General features: G+C 52.5%; 1 protein-coding gene across 4 annotated transcripts in view; it reads left to right on the top strand.

Annotated features, from left to right (window-relative positions):
• Axin2 (axin 2) overlaps window positions 1–20,238 on the top strand; it is a 28,802-nt gene extending 8,564 nt beyond the window's left edge. For all 4 annotated transcript variants that reach the window (XM_038328067.1, XM_038328068.1, XM_038328070.1 and 1 more), the window contains exons 3-11: window positions 2,414–2,554; window positions 10,102–10,204; window positions 12,621–12,761; window positions 12,903–13,402; window positions 13,635–13,829; window positions 14,100–14,330; window positions 15,044–15,139; window positions 16,374–16,541; window positions 19,727–20,238. In XM_038328067.1, the coding sequence (XP_038183995.1) occupies window positions 2,414–2,554; window positions 10,102–10,204; window positions 12,621–12,761; window positions 12,903–13,402; window positions 13,635–13,829; window positions 14,100–14,330; window positions 15,044–15,139; window positions 16,374–16,541; window positions 19,727–19,853 (1,702 nt within the window). In that variant the 3' untranslated portion in view covers window positions 19,854–20,238. The remainder of the gene's footprint in view (window positions 1–2,413; window positions 2,555–10,101; window positions 10,205–12,620; window positions 12,762–12,902; window positions 13,403–13,634; window positions 13,830–14,099; window positions 14,331–15,043; window positions 15,140–16,373; window positions 16,542–19,726) is intronic.
• Window positions 20,239–20,671: the final 433 nt, after the last annotated feature.

Below are 20,671 nucleotides of genomic sequence, written 5' to 3'. Positions count from 1 at the left end.
AGGAGTGGTTACCTTGCCAGTCTTCTCTGAGGCGGCTGGCCCATCACAGTAGGGGACTACTAGTCTGTTTTAAAGTTTTGGTCTATCTCTGTCCCTTCCCACCTGGTGATCTCTATTGGCCTCATCTTCATTCTGATTTGTGTGTCCTGTTGCCTCTGGTTCGGCCTCTAGAGGCGCTGGTGAGCAGAGAGCCTTTCTTTTCTAATCAGACCCCATTGGCCAGGATGCTAGAACAACTGGTCACCCCGCAGTCTTCTCTGCCTCCCTTTGGTCTCAGTCCCTGCCACTTTGGGTGCCTGGGAACCCCAGATTGAGCACATACAGATGAGGCACAGGCAAGGATGGTTTAGCAGTCAAAGTTCTCATTAAAAAGCATTGAGAGGCAATGATCTCCTGCCCTCAGCGATTTAGGGCAGGGCCAGTGGCCAAGGGCCGGTTTGGAGTCACTTGTCAAAAGCGTACGGCTGGTTTGCACACGGCACCCCTGGCGTGCACTTGTAGGCATTTCTGTTTCTAAGGGACACATCCAGACTGGCGCAGTGGCACAGAACCCTGTCCCAGCTCGTGTCCGTCGGTCGGTTCTCACTGACGCTCCAGTCTCGATGCTTAGCTCTCTCACCCCCTCATAGGATGAACTCTTAACAGTGGGGCTTCCTCCCACACTCTATTCCAGCTCCACTGTCACCAAAGTGGACAACAGGTCCATCCCTACTGGGCCCCGTGTCTGCGCCTGCCCCTCCTCTCAGTCCTCTTAGGTCTGTGCTGCTAGTAACTACTGTCCATAGTGCTATCCCCCAGACTCCTGTCGCTCTCTGCCCTGTTAGGATAGACCCTGGCCTTACAGGACAGTTGGTGGCCCTTGTGCCAGTCTCAGTAGTGTAGCTCGTTAGAGTCCACTCTCTTAGTCAGAAGAAGGCTTTCTGCAGTCTCTCCTGCCCACTGTACTCTCTCTGGAGTCTTCTCATATTCCGGCTCGTGTGCCGTGATATACCCGGTTCCCTCCGTCTTAGGGGGTCCTTCCCAGCTAGCCTTGCTAGAAACCTCTCCATCATATCCTGCCTCCAATTCTAGAACTTTCTAAAGTGTCTTGTGATAGGAGGCAGAAAGAGACTGATAGCAAGGTGCACCCTTGCCATGCCCACCGGGTTCAGCTCTACAGCGTGATGACCGTGCTGGGGACCACTAATGGACTTCTCCAGAAAATGGACACAGCACCCCAGGCCTTCTGCCTAAGATAATGCTTGTGGTTTGGTAGGCTTTCAGTAGCTCCCACATACCTCCCTGATGACAACTCCTTACGTTATGGTGATGTGTCCTGACCAGAACCTGGGTACCAGAAGACCAGAGCCCAGCATAGTGCAAGGACAGGAACTCAGCAAGCAAGAGCAGATGGCTGGTCATGACCTTTCCTCGGGCCCTGTCCGCTGCCAGCCTCACGGCTATCTTTACAGAGCAGCTGCTGTGGGCTGGTGGAGTGGGGCTCCTCTCGGAGCCTCTTCCCTCTGCTCCTGTCTCTTGCCAGCTGAGCCCCAGGAGGACTATGCCAGGGGCTTGGTAAATGAAGCCTCCTGCAACTTCAGGCGGACTGACCCCTGGAAGGGATCCTTCCTGCAGCCCGCTGACCTGTGTCCCCTCCCCCTCACAGAAGTCCTTGGCTGATGACCCAAGTGGAATGCAGCCCAGCAGGAGACAGGCACACTGGTTGTTCTGGAGGGACCTACAGGCCACTAAGACAAAGGGGCTGGAGACCCTTGGAGGAGGGGTCCAGGCCTGCCTCTGACACAGCTGCTCATTTCAGTCCTGGTGCCTCAGCCAGCCCTAAGGGAAGCCATGGTGGGGGGAAGGGTGCCGCAGGCACTGTGCGGGCCACCTAGACATTATCTGTCCCATCTGCCTGGCTAATGCAGGCCTCGGTCAAAGTGGGAATGTTACCCTGACTCCTAGATGTTAGTCTTTCTGGAGTAGGCTGGCAGACCTCGGACACCGGAGTTAGGACCTCACAAGTTGTTGGTCTGGGAATTGGCTTATTCCATCAGGCTTGGATGTAGAGACCAGGAGAAAAAAAGACACCTGTCTAGAGGCTGCTTTTAGTTAGCTCTTACCCTGTCTCAGTCCTAGAATCCAGTCCTAGGAGTCGGTAACATTCATTCCCTGGCAGTCGCTGCAGCAATGCTGTGGTGGACCCCTCATCTTCTAAGGTTCGGGGAACCCAGCCCGCCTTCCCTCCAAGGGGAGTCAGTGACGACCAGTCTTCTCTTTGTGGCCATCTGCTCAGGCTTGCAGCTAGACCTGAGCAACCAAGTGACATGAACCAGATGTGGAATTGTGCACTGTATCATTCTGGGGTCCCCTGATGAGACCTGGGTTTCTGGTGGGCAATAGTGACCACGCTCCTCTTGTACTTTCCCCATAGGTCCTTCAAGAGAAACGACCCCGTTAACCCTTACCACGTAGGTTCCGGCTATGTCTTTGCACCAGCCACCAGCGCCAACGACAGTGAGATCTCCAGCGACGCTTTGACCGACGATTCCATGTCCATGACGGACAGTAGCGTGTAAGTACCCTGTCTCCCTTCTCCACGTGGGACTGGGGGTGTGGTACCCGAGGGATGGGGGCCTGCCTCTCGCGCTCCCCCAGCTTCGCGGGAGCCCCGAGTGGACATTGGTCTTCTGGGGTGGGAATATGACGGGCATGTGGCTGGTGGGGGAGAGTGGTATCATGGTCTGGGTGGGGTTCAGTGAGGGCCTGGAAAGGGAAGCTGGGGTGGTGTCGTCACAGAAAGAAGCTAGAGTGTACGGTGAGAGGGTAAGGCGAGTGTCTGTGGACTTCCTAAGTTTAAAAACCATCTCCTGGCTGTGCTTATGGGAGAATCACTTGACTGGTCCCAAAACCAAGTTCACCTGCTGCGGAACCAGCAGGTGAAAGGTTTTCCTTTCACTCTTGCTCTTTGAGAAAAAGGCCTTTAAAGGCAAGGAACAGAAAACCAGGCCTCTCTGAAGGACCATTACATGCTATTTGCCGACATGCATACGATTCAGTGGCCATCACTCAGGCCTTAATGTTGGTGGAGTCCCGAGTCTGTGCCAGATGCCGGGGACCCTAGGTAGGGGCCTTCCATGGTCCTATCTGGTCTCAGATCTTTGGCCAACAGATGACTTTGACAGATATTTTTTTAAAGCAATCCAAGTCATTGAAGTAGTCGATAAGGTCAGTCGACTGTCAGGTAAGGTCATGCTTTGAGTGTTTGGTCATTTGAAGTGAAGTCAGGGATCTCTGGATGGCCAGAGTCAACTCTCCATGAGTCTCATAGTGGGGTGTGGATGTAGTTGGGGCCTCGAGTCCCAGTTTTCTGCCATTCTTTGGGGTTTGATAGAAGTCAGGTATGGGTGAAAACCACCCAAGACTTTTCTCACCCAGCACCCAGTTGAGAATCAGCATTTCAGGAAGGCCTTTCGAGGCTTTCTTCCAGCAAGCATTTTTAGAGTTAGGGTTTCTCCTGCTGAGGGAATGATCTTGAAAGACAACCCATTAAGCTAGCAGTGTTAGGTTCTGGGATGCTCTCTTAGACTTTATTTCTTTTAGCCTCTTAAAACCCAACCGTCTATTCTTCCCATGTTTGAAACTGTCTGGCTTCTGTTGGCCGCTGTCCTGTAGCCTGGCAGGCTGAGCAGAACTATTTGGAAAGACAGTGGCAGAGGTTAGTTTGGGACTCTGCTGCCTGCTTTTTTTTTTAAACTCCTCCTGGAAGTTTTTATTATGTTGCCTCAGTTTCCCCAAAGTGACAGATATTTTTTAGGAAAAAAGTCAGAGTTTAAGGAAAAACCCATCATATCCAGGCATTGGTGGCACATGCCTTTAATCGCAGCAGAGGCAGACAGATCACTGTGAGTTCGAGGTCAGCCTAGTCTACAAAGTGACTTCCAGGACAGGCTCCAAAGCTACACAGAGGAACCCTGTTTTGGAAAAAACAAAAAACCCAGAATATCATTTTGGCATTAGTGAGGGTAGGGTACACATCCTTTATCCACCAGGAATGAAAGGTTTCAGAGAACTGGTTCCATTTTCATAATTGGCTGAGGTCTTTAACTGCCCACACAGGGTAGGGGAGCAGGAATCTTTCTTACTTATGTATTTGAGTGTTTTACCTGAACATATATATGCATGCTACATGTGTGCCCAGTGCCACCCTCAAAGAACCCTCCCAAAAACTCACATTATTCCTTAATAGACCTAGTTTTTTGTTTGGTTTTGGTTTTAGGTTTTGTTGAGACTGAATCTCAACTATGTAGACCAGGCTGGCCCCAAATTCACAGCACTCTGCCTCCCAAGTACTGAGATTAGAGGCATATATGACCCTAGTTTGTTTCTTGATAGTCCAGAATATTAATAATCAAGGTGAATTTTCATAGTGTGTTGTAGGCTGCGGGATGTGAGCTTGTGTGGAACTTCTGTCCTCCTGTCTCCTGCCCCATCATATGGCTGGTTGGTTTCCTCTCTGGTTGTCCCAGCTGTCCTGTTTGGGTCTCACGCCTGGGCTTGGTATCTTGGAAGCTTTACTCCTTCAGAGCACAGTAATTACGGATTGTGTAGGAGCCTCATTGCTATGTGTAAAATAAGAGCAAGCTACTTCTGAATGGAGGCATTGAGTGAATCTCTGAAGCCCGGTGCCCTTTTCGGAAGACTTCTGTGAGGCTTCTGTTTAGGTTTCTTAGAGGCTATGTTTGGCCCTTGTCCTGGCGCTTGGCTGAGTTTCAGTCCCGTCATGGAGGCGTTATTCTAGGTTCAGGATGAGATAACTCGGGTGTGGCCCCATGCGTGTGTTTCTATTTGTCCTCACAGGACCCAATCAGCAAGGTAGGCAGTGACTGGTGACTGTAATACAAGAAGGAAGTAGCCTCACGTGTCCCTAAGCCATGGCAGAGGCAGAACTCAGACCCAGGCCAGACATGACACCTGCCCCGCCACATGCATCTTTTGTGTTCACCGTGAGATGTTATCGGGACCAGTTGCCTTTGAGCTTCTTTGAGTTTTTCTTTTTGTTTACTACTGCTCATAACTCTCCTGAATCCTCATTTATTTTCCCCCTTTAATCTTTTCTTAGAATGAAAAGGTCTTGCATAGCCCAGGCTGGTCCTCACATAGCCCAGGCTGGTCTTGCATTCATTCTGTAGCCAGAGATGCTTATGGATATCTGGTCCATCAGCCTCTGTCTCCCGAGTGCTGGCACCAAAGTTAGGTGCCACCATACTTGAGTTGCCAGGCACAGACTCTAGGAAGCAGTCTAGGGGCCAATAAGGGCTACTTTAAGGGCCAGCAACTCATCCCTTGGCAGTTTTCCTTCAGGTTCCTGGCGGCATAGTCTGTGGGCCATGTAACGGAGTCTTGTTGTGGCTAGATATTGAGGAACCAAAACACCAAGAAATGGTACCTGCGAGACTTAGAGTTTGGGGGTTCAGAGCCTCCCGGCCAAGTGGTCATTCTACTGGGCTCCTCATCACAGATGTGCCCACAAGCATGGTTAGACAGACTTAAAGGGCAGCTGGCATTGACTTCCCCCAAGGGCTCCTGGGAATTATCTTGGTGGGGGTTGGAAGGGTGTCCAGGAACAAGAGCCCACTTATGGGACTTGCTCATACTTAGAGGCTCCTGTGGGTGTCCGGCTACCATGCACTGCCAAGCATAGGATGCCCCCCCAACCTGGAGTGGGGTGATCCCCAGTCTCCTGCTTGGACAGACTTGGCTTGAACTAAAAGCTCGGGCAGTGTGAAGCACTTTCTGGCCAGCCAGCCATGGGTGTGTGCATCTACCCTGTGTTGGGCGGTCACCCGGGGATTCCCAGGGCTGGGATTAGACCCCCTCTCCAGAGCTCTGCCAGTTGTGGGCCTCGTGCAGATGAGAGCACCATGTGAGAAATAAAGTGTGTGTGTGTGTGTGTGTGTGTGTGTGTGTGTGTGTGTGTGTGTGTGTGTGTGTGTGTTGGGGAGCGGGGATGAAAAGCAAGGCTGAATCGCTTTCAGCTCATTGTTCATCTAGGGGAGCTTAGGGGGGGATAAGAGGGTAGCAGGCCCCTTTGAAATGTGCTTGAACAAGTGAATAGGAGCGCCCCATAAAGCATGAAAAGAACCCTGGCTGCTTCTCCTCTTCACAATAGCCTGCCTGGGCTGCTGGAGGCTGGGGGGCTGAGGGGCTGGGGAACAGGGCTGGCTGCCCTGCTGGGAGTTGGGAGGGGACAGGGATGAGGGGGGAGGGGGGCCAGAGGCAGCTTTCAATAGACTCTAGAAGGTTGGAGTTCATTAGACACAAGTGCAGGGAAGCAATCATCTCATTTGCGACAGAACCAATTAAGTCCCCTGGGCCTTTGCAAGAGGCTTGAGTAGAAGGTGGGCAGGGCTGGGCCAGGCCTTGGTTCTTCTTCCTAGGACCTGCACGCAGTGGCCTAGGTGTGTGTGGGGGGCAGGCAAGTCACATAGGCCACCTCCCAGAGCCCAGTACTGACTTCTAAAAAAAATCACTCCTAAAGATGTTGAGGTATTTGAGTCTCCATCTTAGGCCCCTGAGAAGGCTGTTTTATGAGCTTGTTACTCCAAAACCTCCATTCTCGGGAGAAGTGGCTCTAATTTTTTCTCCCTTTTTTGAAAGTTAACTGCTAGACTTCCAGCAAAATCCTAAACTCCAATCCTGGGAGGGTTAGGAACGAGAGGGGCATGGGGCTGGGCCCGAACAAAAGTGATGCAGAGCCCCAGGCTCAGGAAGGCTGAGCGTGGTGGGAGCAGCTGGTGCTTCAGGACCGTCAGGTGAGGGTACCAGAGTTCTCTGCCTTTACTTTTTGTGAGGAGTTGTTCCTGTCATCAAGATTGGCCACATTTGACGGTAGCTTGCTTTTGCTCTCTGTGTCCCCCTACATCCACACAAGATGACCTTTCTCTGTTCCACAGAGTGGGTGGCGGGAGTCATCTTACTTAATTATTTTTATTTCTTCATATCTTACATATGGTGGGGGGGGGGGTTGGTCTGGACACTGGGGAGTGCCTCTGAGGGAACTTCAAATATTACCTTATCTTACAAACCAGGCTTTTGATGTTGGCTGTGATCGGTGGCTGCTTCAGAGTGGCTGCCAAATGTGGGCACGCGTATGCTCGCGCCTGCTATTTCAAAGCCACCGGAAAAAGTGACATTCAGGTTAGGTCAGGCCCAGTGGAGTCAAAGGGCTAAGCTAATTGGCTCGGCTTAAATGGCAGCTAAGTGGAGTCTACACTTCAAAATCCGTGCGCCCCAGAAACAGCTGGGCCCGGCAGCAGGCTCGTTAGCTAAAATGTTTATAATTAAAGGAGACCGTAGAAGGACCAGACTCCGGTTATGAGCAGCCAGGATGCTGGTCATAAACTTCTGGAGCCCGAATAGAAGAAAGAAAGGAGAGGCCCCCGTTAGGAATGAGGGGCTGTTTTGGAAGAAGATTCCTGGCTAGGGGGAATTAAAGCCATATTTCCAGAAAGGCGCCTCTGAGCCTCTTTGACTTCTCCAAGCTAAAATTCCGCCTTTTGGCACTGGCTGAGCCCAAGTTGCCTTTCCTATGGTTGTGTCCTTCACCTGCCCTGGATGTTGTGGAAAGTACTGAGGAAATCATCTATTCCCTTGCCCAGTGCTCTGGCTGTCACCTGCCGCGCCCCCCACCCCCACTTCCTACTCTCCTCTTTCCTACCTTATATGGAGAAAGCATACAAGGTATGAAAGTCTCGCCTGCCATTGATTTCTGCCCCAGAGGAAAGTATAGGTAAGGTCTGCTGGTGGAGAAAGAAGGGCAGAGTCTGGAAAGGGGTGTCTGGGGTACTCTCCTAGGGCTCCAGTTCTGTGTGCTACAGCATACCTGTAGTGGTCAGGGGTGCAGCCTCTGCTATCTTTATATGAGCTCTGGGGACCAGACTCAGCTCTCCAGCTTTCTTACCTACCGCGCCTTCTCACTGGCCCTCCCTAGGACTCTTATTGCTCCAAGGTGTGTAGCCACCTCTCACTATTAGGACCCCAGAGGAAGAGTTGGTCAGGAGACGAGTGTCGTCTTTTACGCAGACCAGGGGCACTAACCCAATGTGAGCCCCACTCCACCTGGCACTTCCATAGCCACCGAGTACCAGTGGTAGAAGATGACTTCACATTTCCTGGTTGTCCTTATCACGTGACCTCTTGGAGCTTCGGGGATGGGCCCCCAGGTTTAAATCATCAGGGTACTTGGGAGCTTGAAGGCAGGCTTCTGAGTCGAGGACATCTGTTCTGCAGTTCATCAGTGACTGAGGTTGGGAGTCTGAGGTACCATTTCTGGCCACCTATAAAATGCAGTTCCTTGAACAAAAGGTGTCTGAAGTAGCACCTGAACTTGCTTTGTGTGGGAGCCAGTGGCCTCGGGCTGCAGTTGCTGGCTGTCTAGACAGCAGTTCCAGGGTGAGAGCAATGGCACCTTCTTATTAATTTGCTGGACGTAAAACCTGTATACTCTTCACCATCAAGAGAAGCCCTTGGTGAGTTAGATATTTAACCTTGTGCCTGCTGCTTCTGACCTCCCCTCTCCCACCTCCCAGCGCCCCTCAGTGTAGTTAGACCTCCTATGCTCTTCAGTCAAAGTGGGAGTTAGTCATACTGTTGTCCTGGATGTCTTCATCATCCCCTCAGGGACCCTGTTCTATGACCTAGGTCAGCCGCCTTCCAGCAGACAGTTAAGATCCTGGAGCACACGGTAATGGTCAGCCGTCACTCCTGGCCATTCTTTAGACACAGATGGACAGTTCTGATGAGATGAAGGGAAGGGAACAGAGAGCTTATCTCGGCGACACTGAGACTCATCAGGGAAGCATGTGACCCAGTGGTCCCTGGAAGGGACATCCGCAGGGAGAAGTCTTACCTTGGCCATTGTGCTCCTAAGACTGAAATTCATTTTTGGTTTTGTTTTTAAGTGACCTCGGCCCCTTATTCTTCCTTCCAGTTGCTAGTTTGGGTTTGTTCAGATTTTTGAGGCAGGGTCTCACTGAAGAGTAGGCCTGGAACTCAGTGATCAGCCTTGGGTTAAAGCCTTGGGCCCCCATACCTGGCCCATGTTTTCTTTTTTACATAGCTTGAAAGATATGAACATGGGAAAAACTCACCCAGATCCGGTTGGCCACACACCAATTTTAAATTTCAGCCTCTTCCTCCTCAGTGACCCTCTTCCCTGCTCTTATTTGTGCTTTGTCAGATGCTTGCTACTTTTTTGTTGTTTTGTTTTTTGTTTTTGAGACAAAGTTTCTCTGTGTAACAGCCCTGGCTGTCCTGGAACTCCCTGGACCAGGCTGGCCTTGAACTCATAGAGATCTGCTTGCCTCTGCCTCCCAGGTGCTGGGATTAAAGGCCTACAGCACTGCCACCTCTTGGTGCTTACCACTTATGAACATTGGTTTTTGTTTGTTTTGCCTTATTTTTGTGTAGGTCCCTGAGACTCTTAGGGTGTCCGCTTCCTAAGAGGAGCGGAACCTTTTGTCCCGTCTCTCCACTGACCTCTTACAGAGGGAAGGTATCTAGGTACGGTCTGGTGTGGTGTAGATACTTGGATGTATTGATGAGTTCATAGCGTGCCTAGGAGGGACTTTACTCTTAATGTCCCTTCTGTGTCTTTGAGTCTCTGATGACTAGGGAAGAGCGCCACAAGGCGCTTTATAAAAGCACCTTCAAAGACAGTTGGTCATGATTGGCTGTTAGAACTTACAGGCATCTTTATGCAAAGGGGGGGGGGGCGAGCCCTTAGGTTTGGTTCTTAACATGACCTGACAGCCTTTTGTCTTGGCACCGTTCTCCCAACTTAGATACCAGGCTGCCAGAGGACCAAAGGAGTTCAAGGCTACTTGGGGACACAAGCTCCTCCTAAGCTGATGTCCCTGTGGCTGACAGAAAGCCAAGTTGCCATAGATGACAAATGGGCAGGATTTGATATTTGGTCTTGAGATGGGCCCTTCCCCGTGGGGATACTAATTGCGCTGAAGATGTGTGGCCCCTTCCCACGGAGGCGTGTGGCTGTTCCTGTTGGCCGACTCTCCAGAGGCATGTGTGAGTGATGTCTGTGTATTTTGTCTTTTCTCTTAGAGATGGAATCCCTCCGTATCGCATGGGGAGTAAGAAGCAGCTCCAGAGAGAGATGCACCGCAGTGTGAAGGCCAATGGCCAAGTGTCTCTACCTCATTTTCCGGTGAGTCTAGATGGCATGGGTAGTGCTGTTTCCTCAGGTCCTGACTCATGAAAAGAGCTGGGAGGTGGAGAACAGCATGCCTGAGATTGGTGGGGTAAAGGGAGAGAAAAGAATTACTTATGTGATCTGGGGAGCGTGGTATTAACAGAAGGACACTTGATAGTTCCTGAATTGAAGAATGGAAAGTTCTCTGAAAAAGAAACCACGTGTCCCTAGGTGATGAGGTGATGGGCTCCCTGCATTCCTGCTGAACTGGAAGTCCCCTCAAGGCAGGGAGCCTCAAAAGAATTGTGGGGGGGGGCGCATTTGTATGCTTGTCCATGTACCTTGTGAATGCAGTACTCACAGAGGCCAGAAGAGGGCAGTAGAGCCTCTGAAACCGGAGTTATAGATGGTTGTGAGCTGTCATGTGGATGCTGGGAATTAAGCCTGGGTCCTCTAAAAAAGCAACGAGGGCTCTTAACCTCTGACCCCTCTCTGCAGCTCCAGTTTTATCTGTTAGCGTCTGTGTGCGGATCTGGCACCGTTCCTGTCACACAGATAGTTCATCAAACCTGAAGTGGATGAGGCTGATAGAAGCTCTGTGTGTTGTGTCCCCTGCTCTGCCCACCACGGAAGGAAAGTCACCTCCCTAGGACTCCGCTCCTTCTGTACAGCTCAGTCACTGTCTGTCTGTCTGTCTGTCTGTCTGTCTGTCTGTCTACAGGACTGTTTTACTAATCTCGTGTCCCCAGAGGGCAGCTATACAGTCCTAACCTTTCTCGTGATTCCAGAGCTGGGCTCTCATGAGTCTGTGTCCGAGGAGTGCTGATGGGTGGGGTCTGAAAGTGAGGCTTCCTGGGGGAAGCATCCTCCCTCAAGGATGAAGGAGGGTAACAGGTTGCTCTGGGACCCTCATACACTTCCTTGAAGGCAGTGATCACAGGGTTCACTAGGCTCAAGCACCCATAAGCCAGTTCCCAGGCTGTGGTCTTTCTCCGGTAGCCTGCTATCCGGGGGACAGGGAGAAAGCAGGGGCATCCAATGTAGAGCAGGTCTTCTGATCTGTCGTTCTTCCTGGCAGCTTCCGAGAGTCCGGCTGATCCATTTGGTTATAGGCTATTCAGAAAACTAACACATGGGACTGCAACTTCCGGGTCACCTGAATAAGGTTGCTCTCCTCAGAAACTTCTGGCACAGATGACAGTCATCTTGTCTTAAAATGAGCATATTAAGATTGCTTTAGGGAGTGACTTCTCTGATCCTCCCCCCCTATATAATATAGATGACAAAGATATTTGAATGGGAGTGGGGGTGGGAATATTAACTAGAATTCTTTTCTCCAAGCTTATAAATCAACTGATTTTTGTCCTGGGGTATGCAAGTCAATTTTGGGGTGCAGGTTCATGGAGCCAGCCTTCCTAAGAACCGCCATCCACAAGGGCCCTTCCTTCCCCTGCTCACGTTTCTGCAGCTAAGTGGTTGCCCTGGTGAGGCTGGCTGGCTCTTCAGCTAGGGAGAGCAAGTTGGCTTTCTGCTCTCCCTACCCCAAAAGAAAAAAGGCAAAGCAAGAGAGAGAGGAGGAGGAAGAGGAAGGAGGAGGAACAAGTGGAGCCGTGGGGGATGGGGGGAGATGACAGGGCAAGGACAGAAAGCCGGGCGGTGGGGGTTCTCCCCGTTTGCTGCTCTTGGCAGGCTTTCTCGACTCCTCTTTTTATATTCCACACTTGGTTTGGAGATGTTCCGTTTTCCCTTGATAGAGCGGCTTCAGGCAGCCAAGCTCAGCAGTGTTCTGCTACTAGCCCGCAGCAGCTTTCTTCATTTTCTGTACAAAGAGAGCAGGAGGAGGGGAGGAGGAGAACGAGGGAGGTGGAGGACGGTGTTGAGACAACACTACCTCAAAGGTGCGCAGTGTGCGGCCAGGAAATAAATTACCACTTCTTCTCTGATCTGGGGCCGGTGACTTCCCTCCCCTTCCCTCCCCCCTGCCTCTTTTCCAATCTTATTTTTTTTAATTTCCAACTCCTTTTCTGTTTAGACTCTACTTTTTATTCCTTGAGTTGGTTTCTCTCCCCTCCCCATCTCAGAGGGCTGCCTTTTTTTTTTTGATGTTTGACAACAGTCTTTGAAGATTTTCTACTTCAGAGTAGCTACTGATGGGCTGGTTGTACTACAGAGAGAACAAGCAGGGCCTCTCGGAGTGCGACCAACTGCTCCTGCCCAAGGCAAATGCTGGTGGGGACCATGGCTCTCCATGAGGCCACGGAGCCCGCGCATAAAAGTCCTGAGCCGTGCAGCCCGTTTCGCCATCTACTTTCCACCCAAACACTGGGACTCGAGAGCGCACACTGATGGGCCTCACAAGCTCCATCCATGCTGCTGTGGCCAGCGCCTGCCTGGCCTGCTAATGGTGCCTCCTTCCTTCCCACACCCTCAGAGAACCCACCGGCTGCCCAAGGAGATGGCGCCTGTGGAGCCCGCCGCCTTCGCTGCAGAGCTCATCTCCAGGCTGGAGAAGCTAAAGCTGGAGCTGGAGAGCCGCCACAGCTTAGAGGAGCGGCTGCAGCAGATCCGGGAGGTAGGGCCGGCCGCAGCATCCTCCCGACCCCTGTGCATGAGCGTGCATGTGTACATGCGTGTGCCAACCTGTGCGTGCATGAACTCAGGGTGTGGAAGGGTTGCTTCCTTGTTCACTTCCCCTTGGGGCCTCTCTTGCCAGGATGAAGAAAAGGAGGGGTCTGAACAAGCACTGAGCTCACGGGATGGAGCCCCGGCACAGCACCCTTTGGCCCTCCTACCCTCTGGCAGCTATGAAGAGGACCCACAGACCATCCTGGATGACCACCTGTCCAGGGTCCTCAAGACCCCTGGCTGCCAGTCACCTGGCGTGGGCCGCTATAGCCCCCGTTCCCGCTCCCCGGACCACCACCACCATCACCGTCAGCCGTACCACTCCCCGCTACCGATTGGGGGTAAGCTGCCCCCGGTGGCTGCTTGTCCACTCCTCGGAGGCAAGAGCTTCCTGACCAAGCAGACAACGAAGCATGTTCACCACCACTATATCCATCACCACGCTGTTCCCAAGACCAAGGAGGAGATAGAGGCAGAAGCCACGCAGAGAGTACGCTGCCTTTGTCCTGGGGGTACCGAGTATTACTGTTATTCCAAATGCAAGAGTCATCCCAAGGCTGCAGAGCCCCTGCCTGGCGAGCAGTTTTGGTAAGTGGCTAGCACCCCTGTCCCCCAGGATAGGGCTTTTCTCCCTGCCTGAGTCCTGAACAGGTGTGAAGTGGGGCCAGGGTCACAGTTTAGCTTCCTGGAGGGGCCTGGGCATGTGTTTAAGTATGGGAGGTGACATCCTGCCCTCCCTGTACCCTTGCGGGATGGCCATACTCCAGGAGTCTTGGAGTTCTGATGAGATGTCTGGATCTGTGTTCTTGGTTCCCTACAGTAGCAGCAGAGGCAGTACCTTACCGAAACGAAATCCGAAAGGCACAGAACCGGGTCTGGCCCTGCCGGCCAGGGAAGGAGGGCTGTCCAGTGGGCCTGGGGCCCCTCAGCTCCCTGGGGAGGAAGGAGACCGTTCACAGGATGTCTGGCAGTGGATGCTGGAGAGCGAAAGGCAGAGCAAGTCCAAGCCCCATAGGTAAATACCACGCCCTGGGGCTTCGACACAGAGGATGTGTGGGGATGGCTATTTCTGCAGTTTGTGGAAAGCCAATGTGACTGCCATCTTAGTATTAGACACTGGGCTGAGGAGACCGCAGAAATGTCATGTTTTGGCATTGACCCCTGCTCATGTTATGGTAGAGTTATTTTCTTTTCTCTCTCTCTCAGAATAGACAAGTTTCTACTGAAGTCACATTTTCCAGTTTTTCTAACCCAGTTTCTCTCCTGCTCTTCATGTCCCGTTCAGTGCCCAAAGCCTAAGAAAGAGCTACCCATTGGAGTCTGCCCGCACATCCCCAGGCGAACGAGTCAGCCGGCACCATCTGTTGGGGGCCAACGGACACCCTCGCTCAGTGACCCGGACTCACCCGTTTACCCAGGACCCTGCAATGCCTCCCCTAACCCCACCCAACACTTTGGCGCAGCTGGAGGAAGCCTGCCGCAGGCTGGCAGAGGTGTCAAAGCCCCAGAAGCAGCGGTGAGTGGCAGTGTGGAAGGCACTCAGCAGGGGGGTGGGGTGGAGAGACTCCCCTTGTCTCTGGCTGAATAAGTCTCCTTTTCAGCCTCTGGAAGTCATTCTCTTTGGTTCGGTTCATTTGTCAGAGTTCAAGCAGGGTAGGGTCTTTGAGGCAACTTATTCCTCCTACAAGTGGGATGGTTCCATGTAAATCCTTACGAGTGTCTGTACTTCATGTGAGGCAGGTTAGATGAGCATATGAGTAGCCATGACCAGGGGAGAATCAAGAGCCTTGAGCCCTTTGCCGGCGTTGAGATGGCCCTGTTGTGGGCTTTTCCAGAATGTCCGTGAACACGAGGCCTTGGGTTTCTGCAGGAATGGAGGTTAGGTTGGGTCTCCATCTCTTTAGGAGGCCAGAGTGGTTTTCTCTGCTTCCCCAATGCCATGGGGGATGTGAGCTTATTCTAACGTCTAAGCCAGTGGTCCTCAACCTGCAGATCATGACCCCATTGGAGGGTCAAACAACCCTTTCACGGGGGTCGCCTAAGACCATTGGAAAAGACAGATATTCACATTGTGATTCATAACAGTAACAAAATTACCGTTATGAAGTAGCAGCAAAGAGAATTTCATGGTGGGGGGGTCACCACAACATGAGGAACTGTGTTTAAGTGCGCGGTGTTAGGAAGGTTGAGAACCGCTACTCTAAGTCCGTGACTCTGTTTTGTCCCCAGGTGCTGTGTGGCCAGTCAGCAGAGGGACAGGAACCACTCAACCACTGGTCAGGCAGGAGCCACACCCTTCTCCAACCCAAGCCTGGCTCCAGCAGAGTGAGTGTCCCCTCTCAGGCATGGCGGGGATACTTGGAATGGCTTACACTTCAGGGCACATCATTGTCTGGAGTGACGTGTATGTGGAACTCCATGTTGGAAGTGGTCTTGGTAGAAGCAGATGTTGCCATTAGCAAGGATCATGGGAAATCTGCCTAGTGAAAATGCTGCACCCCAACCCAGGGTTTCCGGGGCTCACAGGAATCAAAAGCTGGTGCAGAAGCCATTGTCAGAAGGGTAGGAGGGTTGACTCCAGATGCCCAAGTTGTAGGACTTGGAAGCTCGCAGGCCTGGACAAGTCTTTGTGTCTGTCACCCCGAGCAGGCTCTACTCAGAGAAGATAAAACCTTGTCCCAAACTGGGCCAAACTTGTTGAAAATGTGTACTTGGGAGACTGGACTTTGAACCCTAGACAGAATTCCAAATGTGCCAGTTCTAGAATGCCCTAGGTAACATTTTCTTAGCATTTTCATCCTGAGCGGTGACTAACGTCTGAGGTCCCGAATAAGCCGCCTTCTTGAACCTTTTCCTTGTTTTAACTGGCTAACCTCAAGTTTGCTATCCTGGTGACTCGTATAGCCACTCTCCAGACAGAATGCATGGAACAGTTAAAATGATGGTGGGACTGGGGGTGTAACTCACTGGTAGGGTGCTTGCCTAGCAAGCAGAAAGCCCTGGACTAGCTCCTCCTCAGCACCACATAAACTGAGGCAGGGTGAGTAAACACCAGCTATTTCCCCTCTCTGGAGCTACAGAAAGGAAGATTGGAAGTTCAAGGTCAGCTTTGGCTGCCCAGCAAGCTTGGGGCCAGCCTGGCATATATGAAACAGTGGGCTATTATCCCCCTGTGGATGTGGTTCTGTGGGCATGATGGGGAGGCCTCTCAGGTATTCGAGCTCCCTCTGGCCGTGGAGGAGCCCTGGCTGGCAATTAGCCTGCACTGGGCCTCGTGCAGGCAGTTCCTTAATACTGTCTCTTCTCTGGTCTTCACTGTCAAGTGCTCTGTTGTGTTAGCTTCTGAGAGAACCCCAGTTTGAAGGCATTTGAGGGATACGGTATCAATTTCCAGTCAGGACAACCACCCCTTTCCTCATGCTCTGCCCATTTCTTTAGAGGTTGCTACCTCTGTCATATGAGGGTTTCCCCCCACATCCTTTGTAGACCCCATCTATATGGTTATGAGTGTGTATCTGCTTTGAGATGCTGAATTTGTGGTGTCCTGTCTTCTTTTCAGTCACAAAGAGCCAAAGAAACTGGCAAGTGTCCACACGCTCCAGGCCAGCGAGCTGGTTGTCACCTACTTTTTCTGTGGAGAAGAAATCCCATACAGGAGGGTGCTGAAGGCCCAAACCTTGACACTGGGCTACTTCAAGGAGCAGCTCAGCAAAAAGGGAAATTATAGGTAAGGATCCCACCGCCTTTCCTGCTCTGGAGTTTGCCCAGAGCGCCTCAGTTTTTGTAGGCCTCGGGTGGATTTTGGGAGTGCTGTGGGAACAGCACTGAGTGGGCTGCTGGACGTCTGGGGTCCTTCTGTTGACTCTCTCCCCTCAACTCTAACAAGAGCAGCCATGGGGGAGCTGCCGAGAGGGGCTGGTTCTCTGGAGGACAAGGAGTTCCAGTTTGTTTAACCAGGAAGCAGGGATCTGCTCTGTGATAGAGGCTCTGCCTGAAATTGGAGGCACCCTTGTCTATTGTCGTGGAGACTGATTAGGGAGAGCCCAGCGCCACTCAGGGGCCACCATGTTGGAGGCTCAGAAAAGTAGACACCAGGCTTTCGGGAGCCACCAGCCTCTTCCTTGCTCTGCCTGGTGAGCATGCCTCCCTGGGTTTGATAGGCTACCTGTAGTAGCCGTGTTTGACTAAGAGAGAGCTGGGCCTGTAGGCAGTCAAGAGGGTGAATAGGCTGGCCAGTCTCCTGCTTGGCCCTAGGCTTCTCTGTCCCCTCCCTGCCGCCTGGCCTCTTTGCCTCCCTGGCAGAGTGGAGGAACCCTTAACAAGGCCCACGCTGACCTTGACACGTCCTTGAGAGGAACCCAGGAGCTAAGGATGATGAAGGCCAGCTCAGAAACCTTTCTTGGCCTTCTGAAAGGCAGGAGATGGATATGTCCGTTCATTTAGCGCTAGACCTGCTGGGTCTCCCCCTGGAGGGAATGCAGTGTTGTGTCCCAGGGGCAGAGCACCAAGCCTGGGCAAAGTGAGGCAGAGAAGGCACTCAGGGAGGTCCCCCTTCTTCACTCCCCAGTTGAATGTAGAGGCTCAGCCCATGCGGACCTCCAGAGCCCAGGTGTGAGTTGGGAGCCTGAAGGATGCTCAGCTTCCGGGATGAGCAAGCCTGTGGCAGGATGCTGAGTTGCCCCACCTTCCCTGCTGGATCCTATCCTGTGTGGCTGCACCAGCCATTCTGTTAGGGAGTTCTTTTGGTGGTCCCAACAGTGACCTTTAGCCGGGAGAAGGACCAAGACCCTGCAGGTGACAGCTTACTGGGGTTGGCAGGCGTGTGGTTGAGCCTAGGCTATTCCCTGTCCTACCTGAGGAAGGAACCATTCTCAGTGTTATCCAAGGGTCTGGGGAGCAGGCCTGGCTGCCGCCTTTAATCTTGACGGAGACACAGGTGAAGCTAATTACACCAGTGTGCCCCTCCAGGGATTCATTCTGATCTTGGCTTTGACTCTGCTGGACTTGGAGGGGAACCGCAGGTGACCTTCAGAGGGCGAAAGTGTCACAGCACATCGCGTAAGGGGCCCACAGGGAAGGGCCTCACTCAACCACTCCGGCCACATCTGGCTCTGATTTTTTTCCCCCTAAGGCACATTTAATAAGCCTGGCTTTGAAGCTCTGGCCTCCCCTTTAATGCACAAAGACGTGCACAAATGGTCCCCTCTCAAATTCTTTCCTGATTGGATCAGGCTGTGGCAAGGCCCTCCCACCCTCCTTATCTCCACTGTTGGGCTTGGTGTGTCCTCCTGGAGGTGGGGGTTGGGCAAGAGAGTTCTGAGCCTCCCTCCCCAAACCAGGGCCTTGCAGTTTGCACCCCTAACCCCCACCCTGATGAAAGAGAGCCCAGTGAGGCTGGGGTTGGGGAGCTGGGACCTGGGCCGTGTTGAGTAATCTCACCATGGCAGGAGATCAGAAAGCAAACAGCTCTCCAGACATGCCAGGCGCCATTGGTGCCAGATGTCGGGAGAAGGCAGAGTTTGCCACATGAAGCCTGGTGCTGTGGAAAACCCGGTTCTTGGAGAAAACGAGGGTGAGGCAGTGTGTTTGAAGTCCTGGTGGTGGTGGTGGTGGTGGTGGTTGGGGGGGGGGGGCTCGGGAATGTTGCCTCTCTCCCTGCTGGAAGAGGTTGTAATTATGGAAAAGGTCAGCGCGTGTTTGCCCAGAGGTGCCATGAAAGGCCCAGCGTGGTAAATGCTAGAGAGGGTTCAGAGCTGGAGGCTGGGAGGTATTGGTGGTCCAGGCCCTCTTGTTTGGGAAAAGGACTCCCCCTTGCTGTCTCGACTCCCTTCCCCCTTTTCTTTCCCCTAAGGCTTCACTTAGCATTTTGATTCCTGTGCAGTATTGCACCCCTTAAATGGCCGTGGCCCTAGACAGCCAGCTCAGCCACAAACGCCCTGGCTAGACCTGGCTTCCTTGAGCTTAGCCTGCCCCTTAATTCAGTTCACCTGCTCTAACAAGGGAACGCCACAGTTAACTGAGGAGGGGTCATTTTTATTCATTTATTTTCAAGAGAAGGTACCTCAGCCCTAAACATGAGGCAGAATTTTATGTTTTAGTGGCTCCCCCTTGCCTGAGATTGGCCTTTAGCAAGGACCAATTCATAGGAAAAGCTTAATCCCCTTGAGGGGGTTCTCTGTTGCTGGGGACAAGGAAGAGGCTTTGTTAAGGGTCCTCTTCAAGGCTAGGGGCAGGTCTGACCCAGGATGGTTGGTTGTACAGAGTATGAGGGCCTGAGAGAGGCTGTCATTTGTGTCTGTCCAGTTAGACAGTCTGAGAAGAGGGAATGTTGGCGAGGGAGAAGATGAGCCTTTAATTAAAGGCAGCAGGAGGGAAGGCTTTAGTGTTGGGTCCTAGCGAGGTGGGGAAAGTGGAGGGAAGGATCCAGGGACAAAAAGGGTTCCATGTCCAGCTTGGAACAGGTGAGTCGTCTTAGGGTTGACTTGCCTTTTATGCTTGGCCAAAGACTTGGGTGAATGGCTGCTGACTGATGCTAACAGCCAGTCAACCTTCTTCTCCAGGCTGAGCTGAGTCCTGGGTCCCTGAAGGCTCTCCCTGCCCTGCCATCACAAATGAAGCCCCAGTGCTTGCGCTTCCCCTTCTCCTCCCTCAGAAAGAGGTGGGGGGAAGGAGAGTGTCCATGTTGGGCGGGCAGATGGCAGCAGTTCTGGCTAGAGGCTGAAGGCAGAAAGAGCCTGGCCTTCCCACCCGCACAGTGCGTCTGCCTGGCCCATCCGGCAAAGTGGGCTGCCCTCATTCAGCTGGTACGAACCGCGATTTTTGGGCGTACTTACCAGTCAGCACAGATGCCCAGCCTGGTTCTCTGCTGGCAAGACCACGCCGTCTCACCAAGCCTTCCCGTCTTCTCTTAAGGTATTACTTCAAAAAAGCCAGTGATGAGTTTGCCTGTGGAGCAGTCTTCGAGGAGATCTGGGACGACGAGACGGTGCTCCCCATGTACGAAGGCAGGATCCTGGGTAAAGTGGAGAGGATCGATTGAGCCCCGTGGACCCGAAGCTCAGAGACCTGGCTCAGCCCTGCGCCACAGCCACAGAGTATTTTGAAGGAAAATGAAACCAACGAAGAAGACGAAGTCGAGGGAAGAACTGGCCCCTGGGCCTCCAGGAGGGGTGGGGCGGTGGCTCCTTTTCAGTGTCCAGGAGCTGGGGACTGAGATCAGAAAAACCCGAACTATTTATTCCAAACATGACCACTCTGGGCTATTGAAGAGGCTGACCGTGTTTGAGAGACTGCCATACATAATATATGACTTCCTAGGGATCTGAAATTCATAGGCTAAGAGAAAACTGTGTATAGCTTGCCCAAACAGGAGTCCTTATTGATATTTATTGAACAGTCGATACCCCCTCCTCCCCCCCCCCCCCCCCCCCCCCCCCCCCCCCCCCCCGTTTATGCTGCTTTAAACATGGAAGTGGAAGAGAGAAGTTTGGAATGCTGTCTACACTTAGGAGCCGTGCACTAACCGTTCTTCATGAACAGACTCTGCTCTGCATGGCATTTCTCCAAGTGAAGACGGGCTTCTTAAAAAATAAAAATGGTGCCCACATGCAGAAATCAGTCCTACCCCCACCCCCGCCGTGCTGCTCTGCTCGTCACAGAGGTCTTGAGGGTGGGTTGTGACAGATTCCTCACCGCTTTGGAAATGTCATGTTGGGTAGGGGCCATCCAGAGTGGAAAGAGCGGGGAGCCTTACCCCCGGGGACCAGAGATTAGACCATCTGTGTACCTTCCCCTCTGAGTCCTGGAAGCCCTGTGGCTGAGGCTGCTGACCTTCATGGCCTTGTGGTTCAGGCTGGC

The sequence above is a fragment of the Arvicola amphibius genome, chromosome 4, assembly GCF_903992535.2.
Source record: "Arvicola amphibius chromosome 4, mArvAmp1.2, whole genome shotgun sequence".
NCBI lineage: Eukaryota > Metazoa > Chordata > Mammalia > Rodentia > Cricetidae > Arvicola > Arvicola amphibius.
This window is presented reverse-complemented; position numbering and strand designations above follow the sequence as displayed.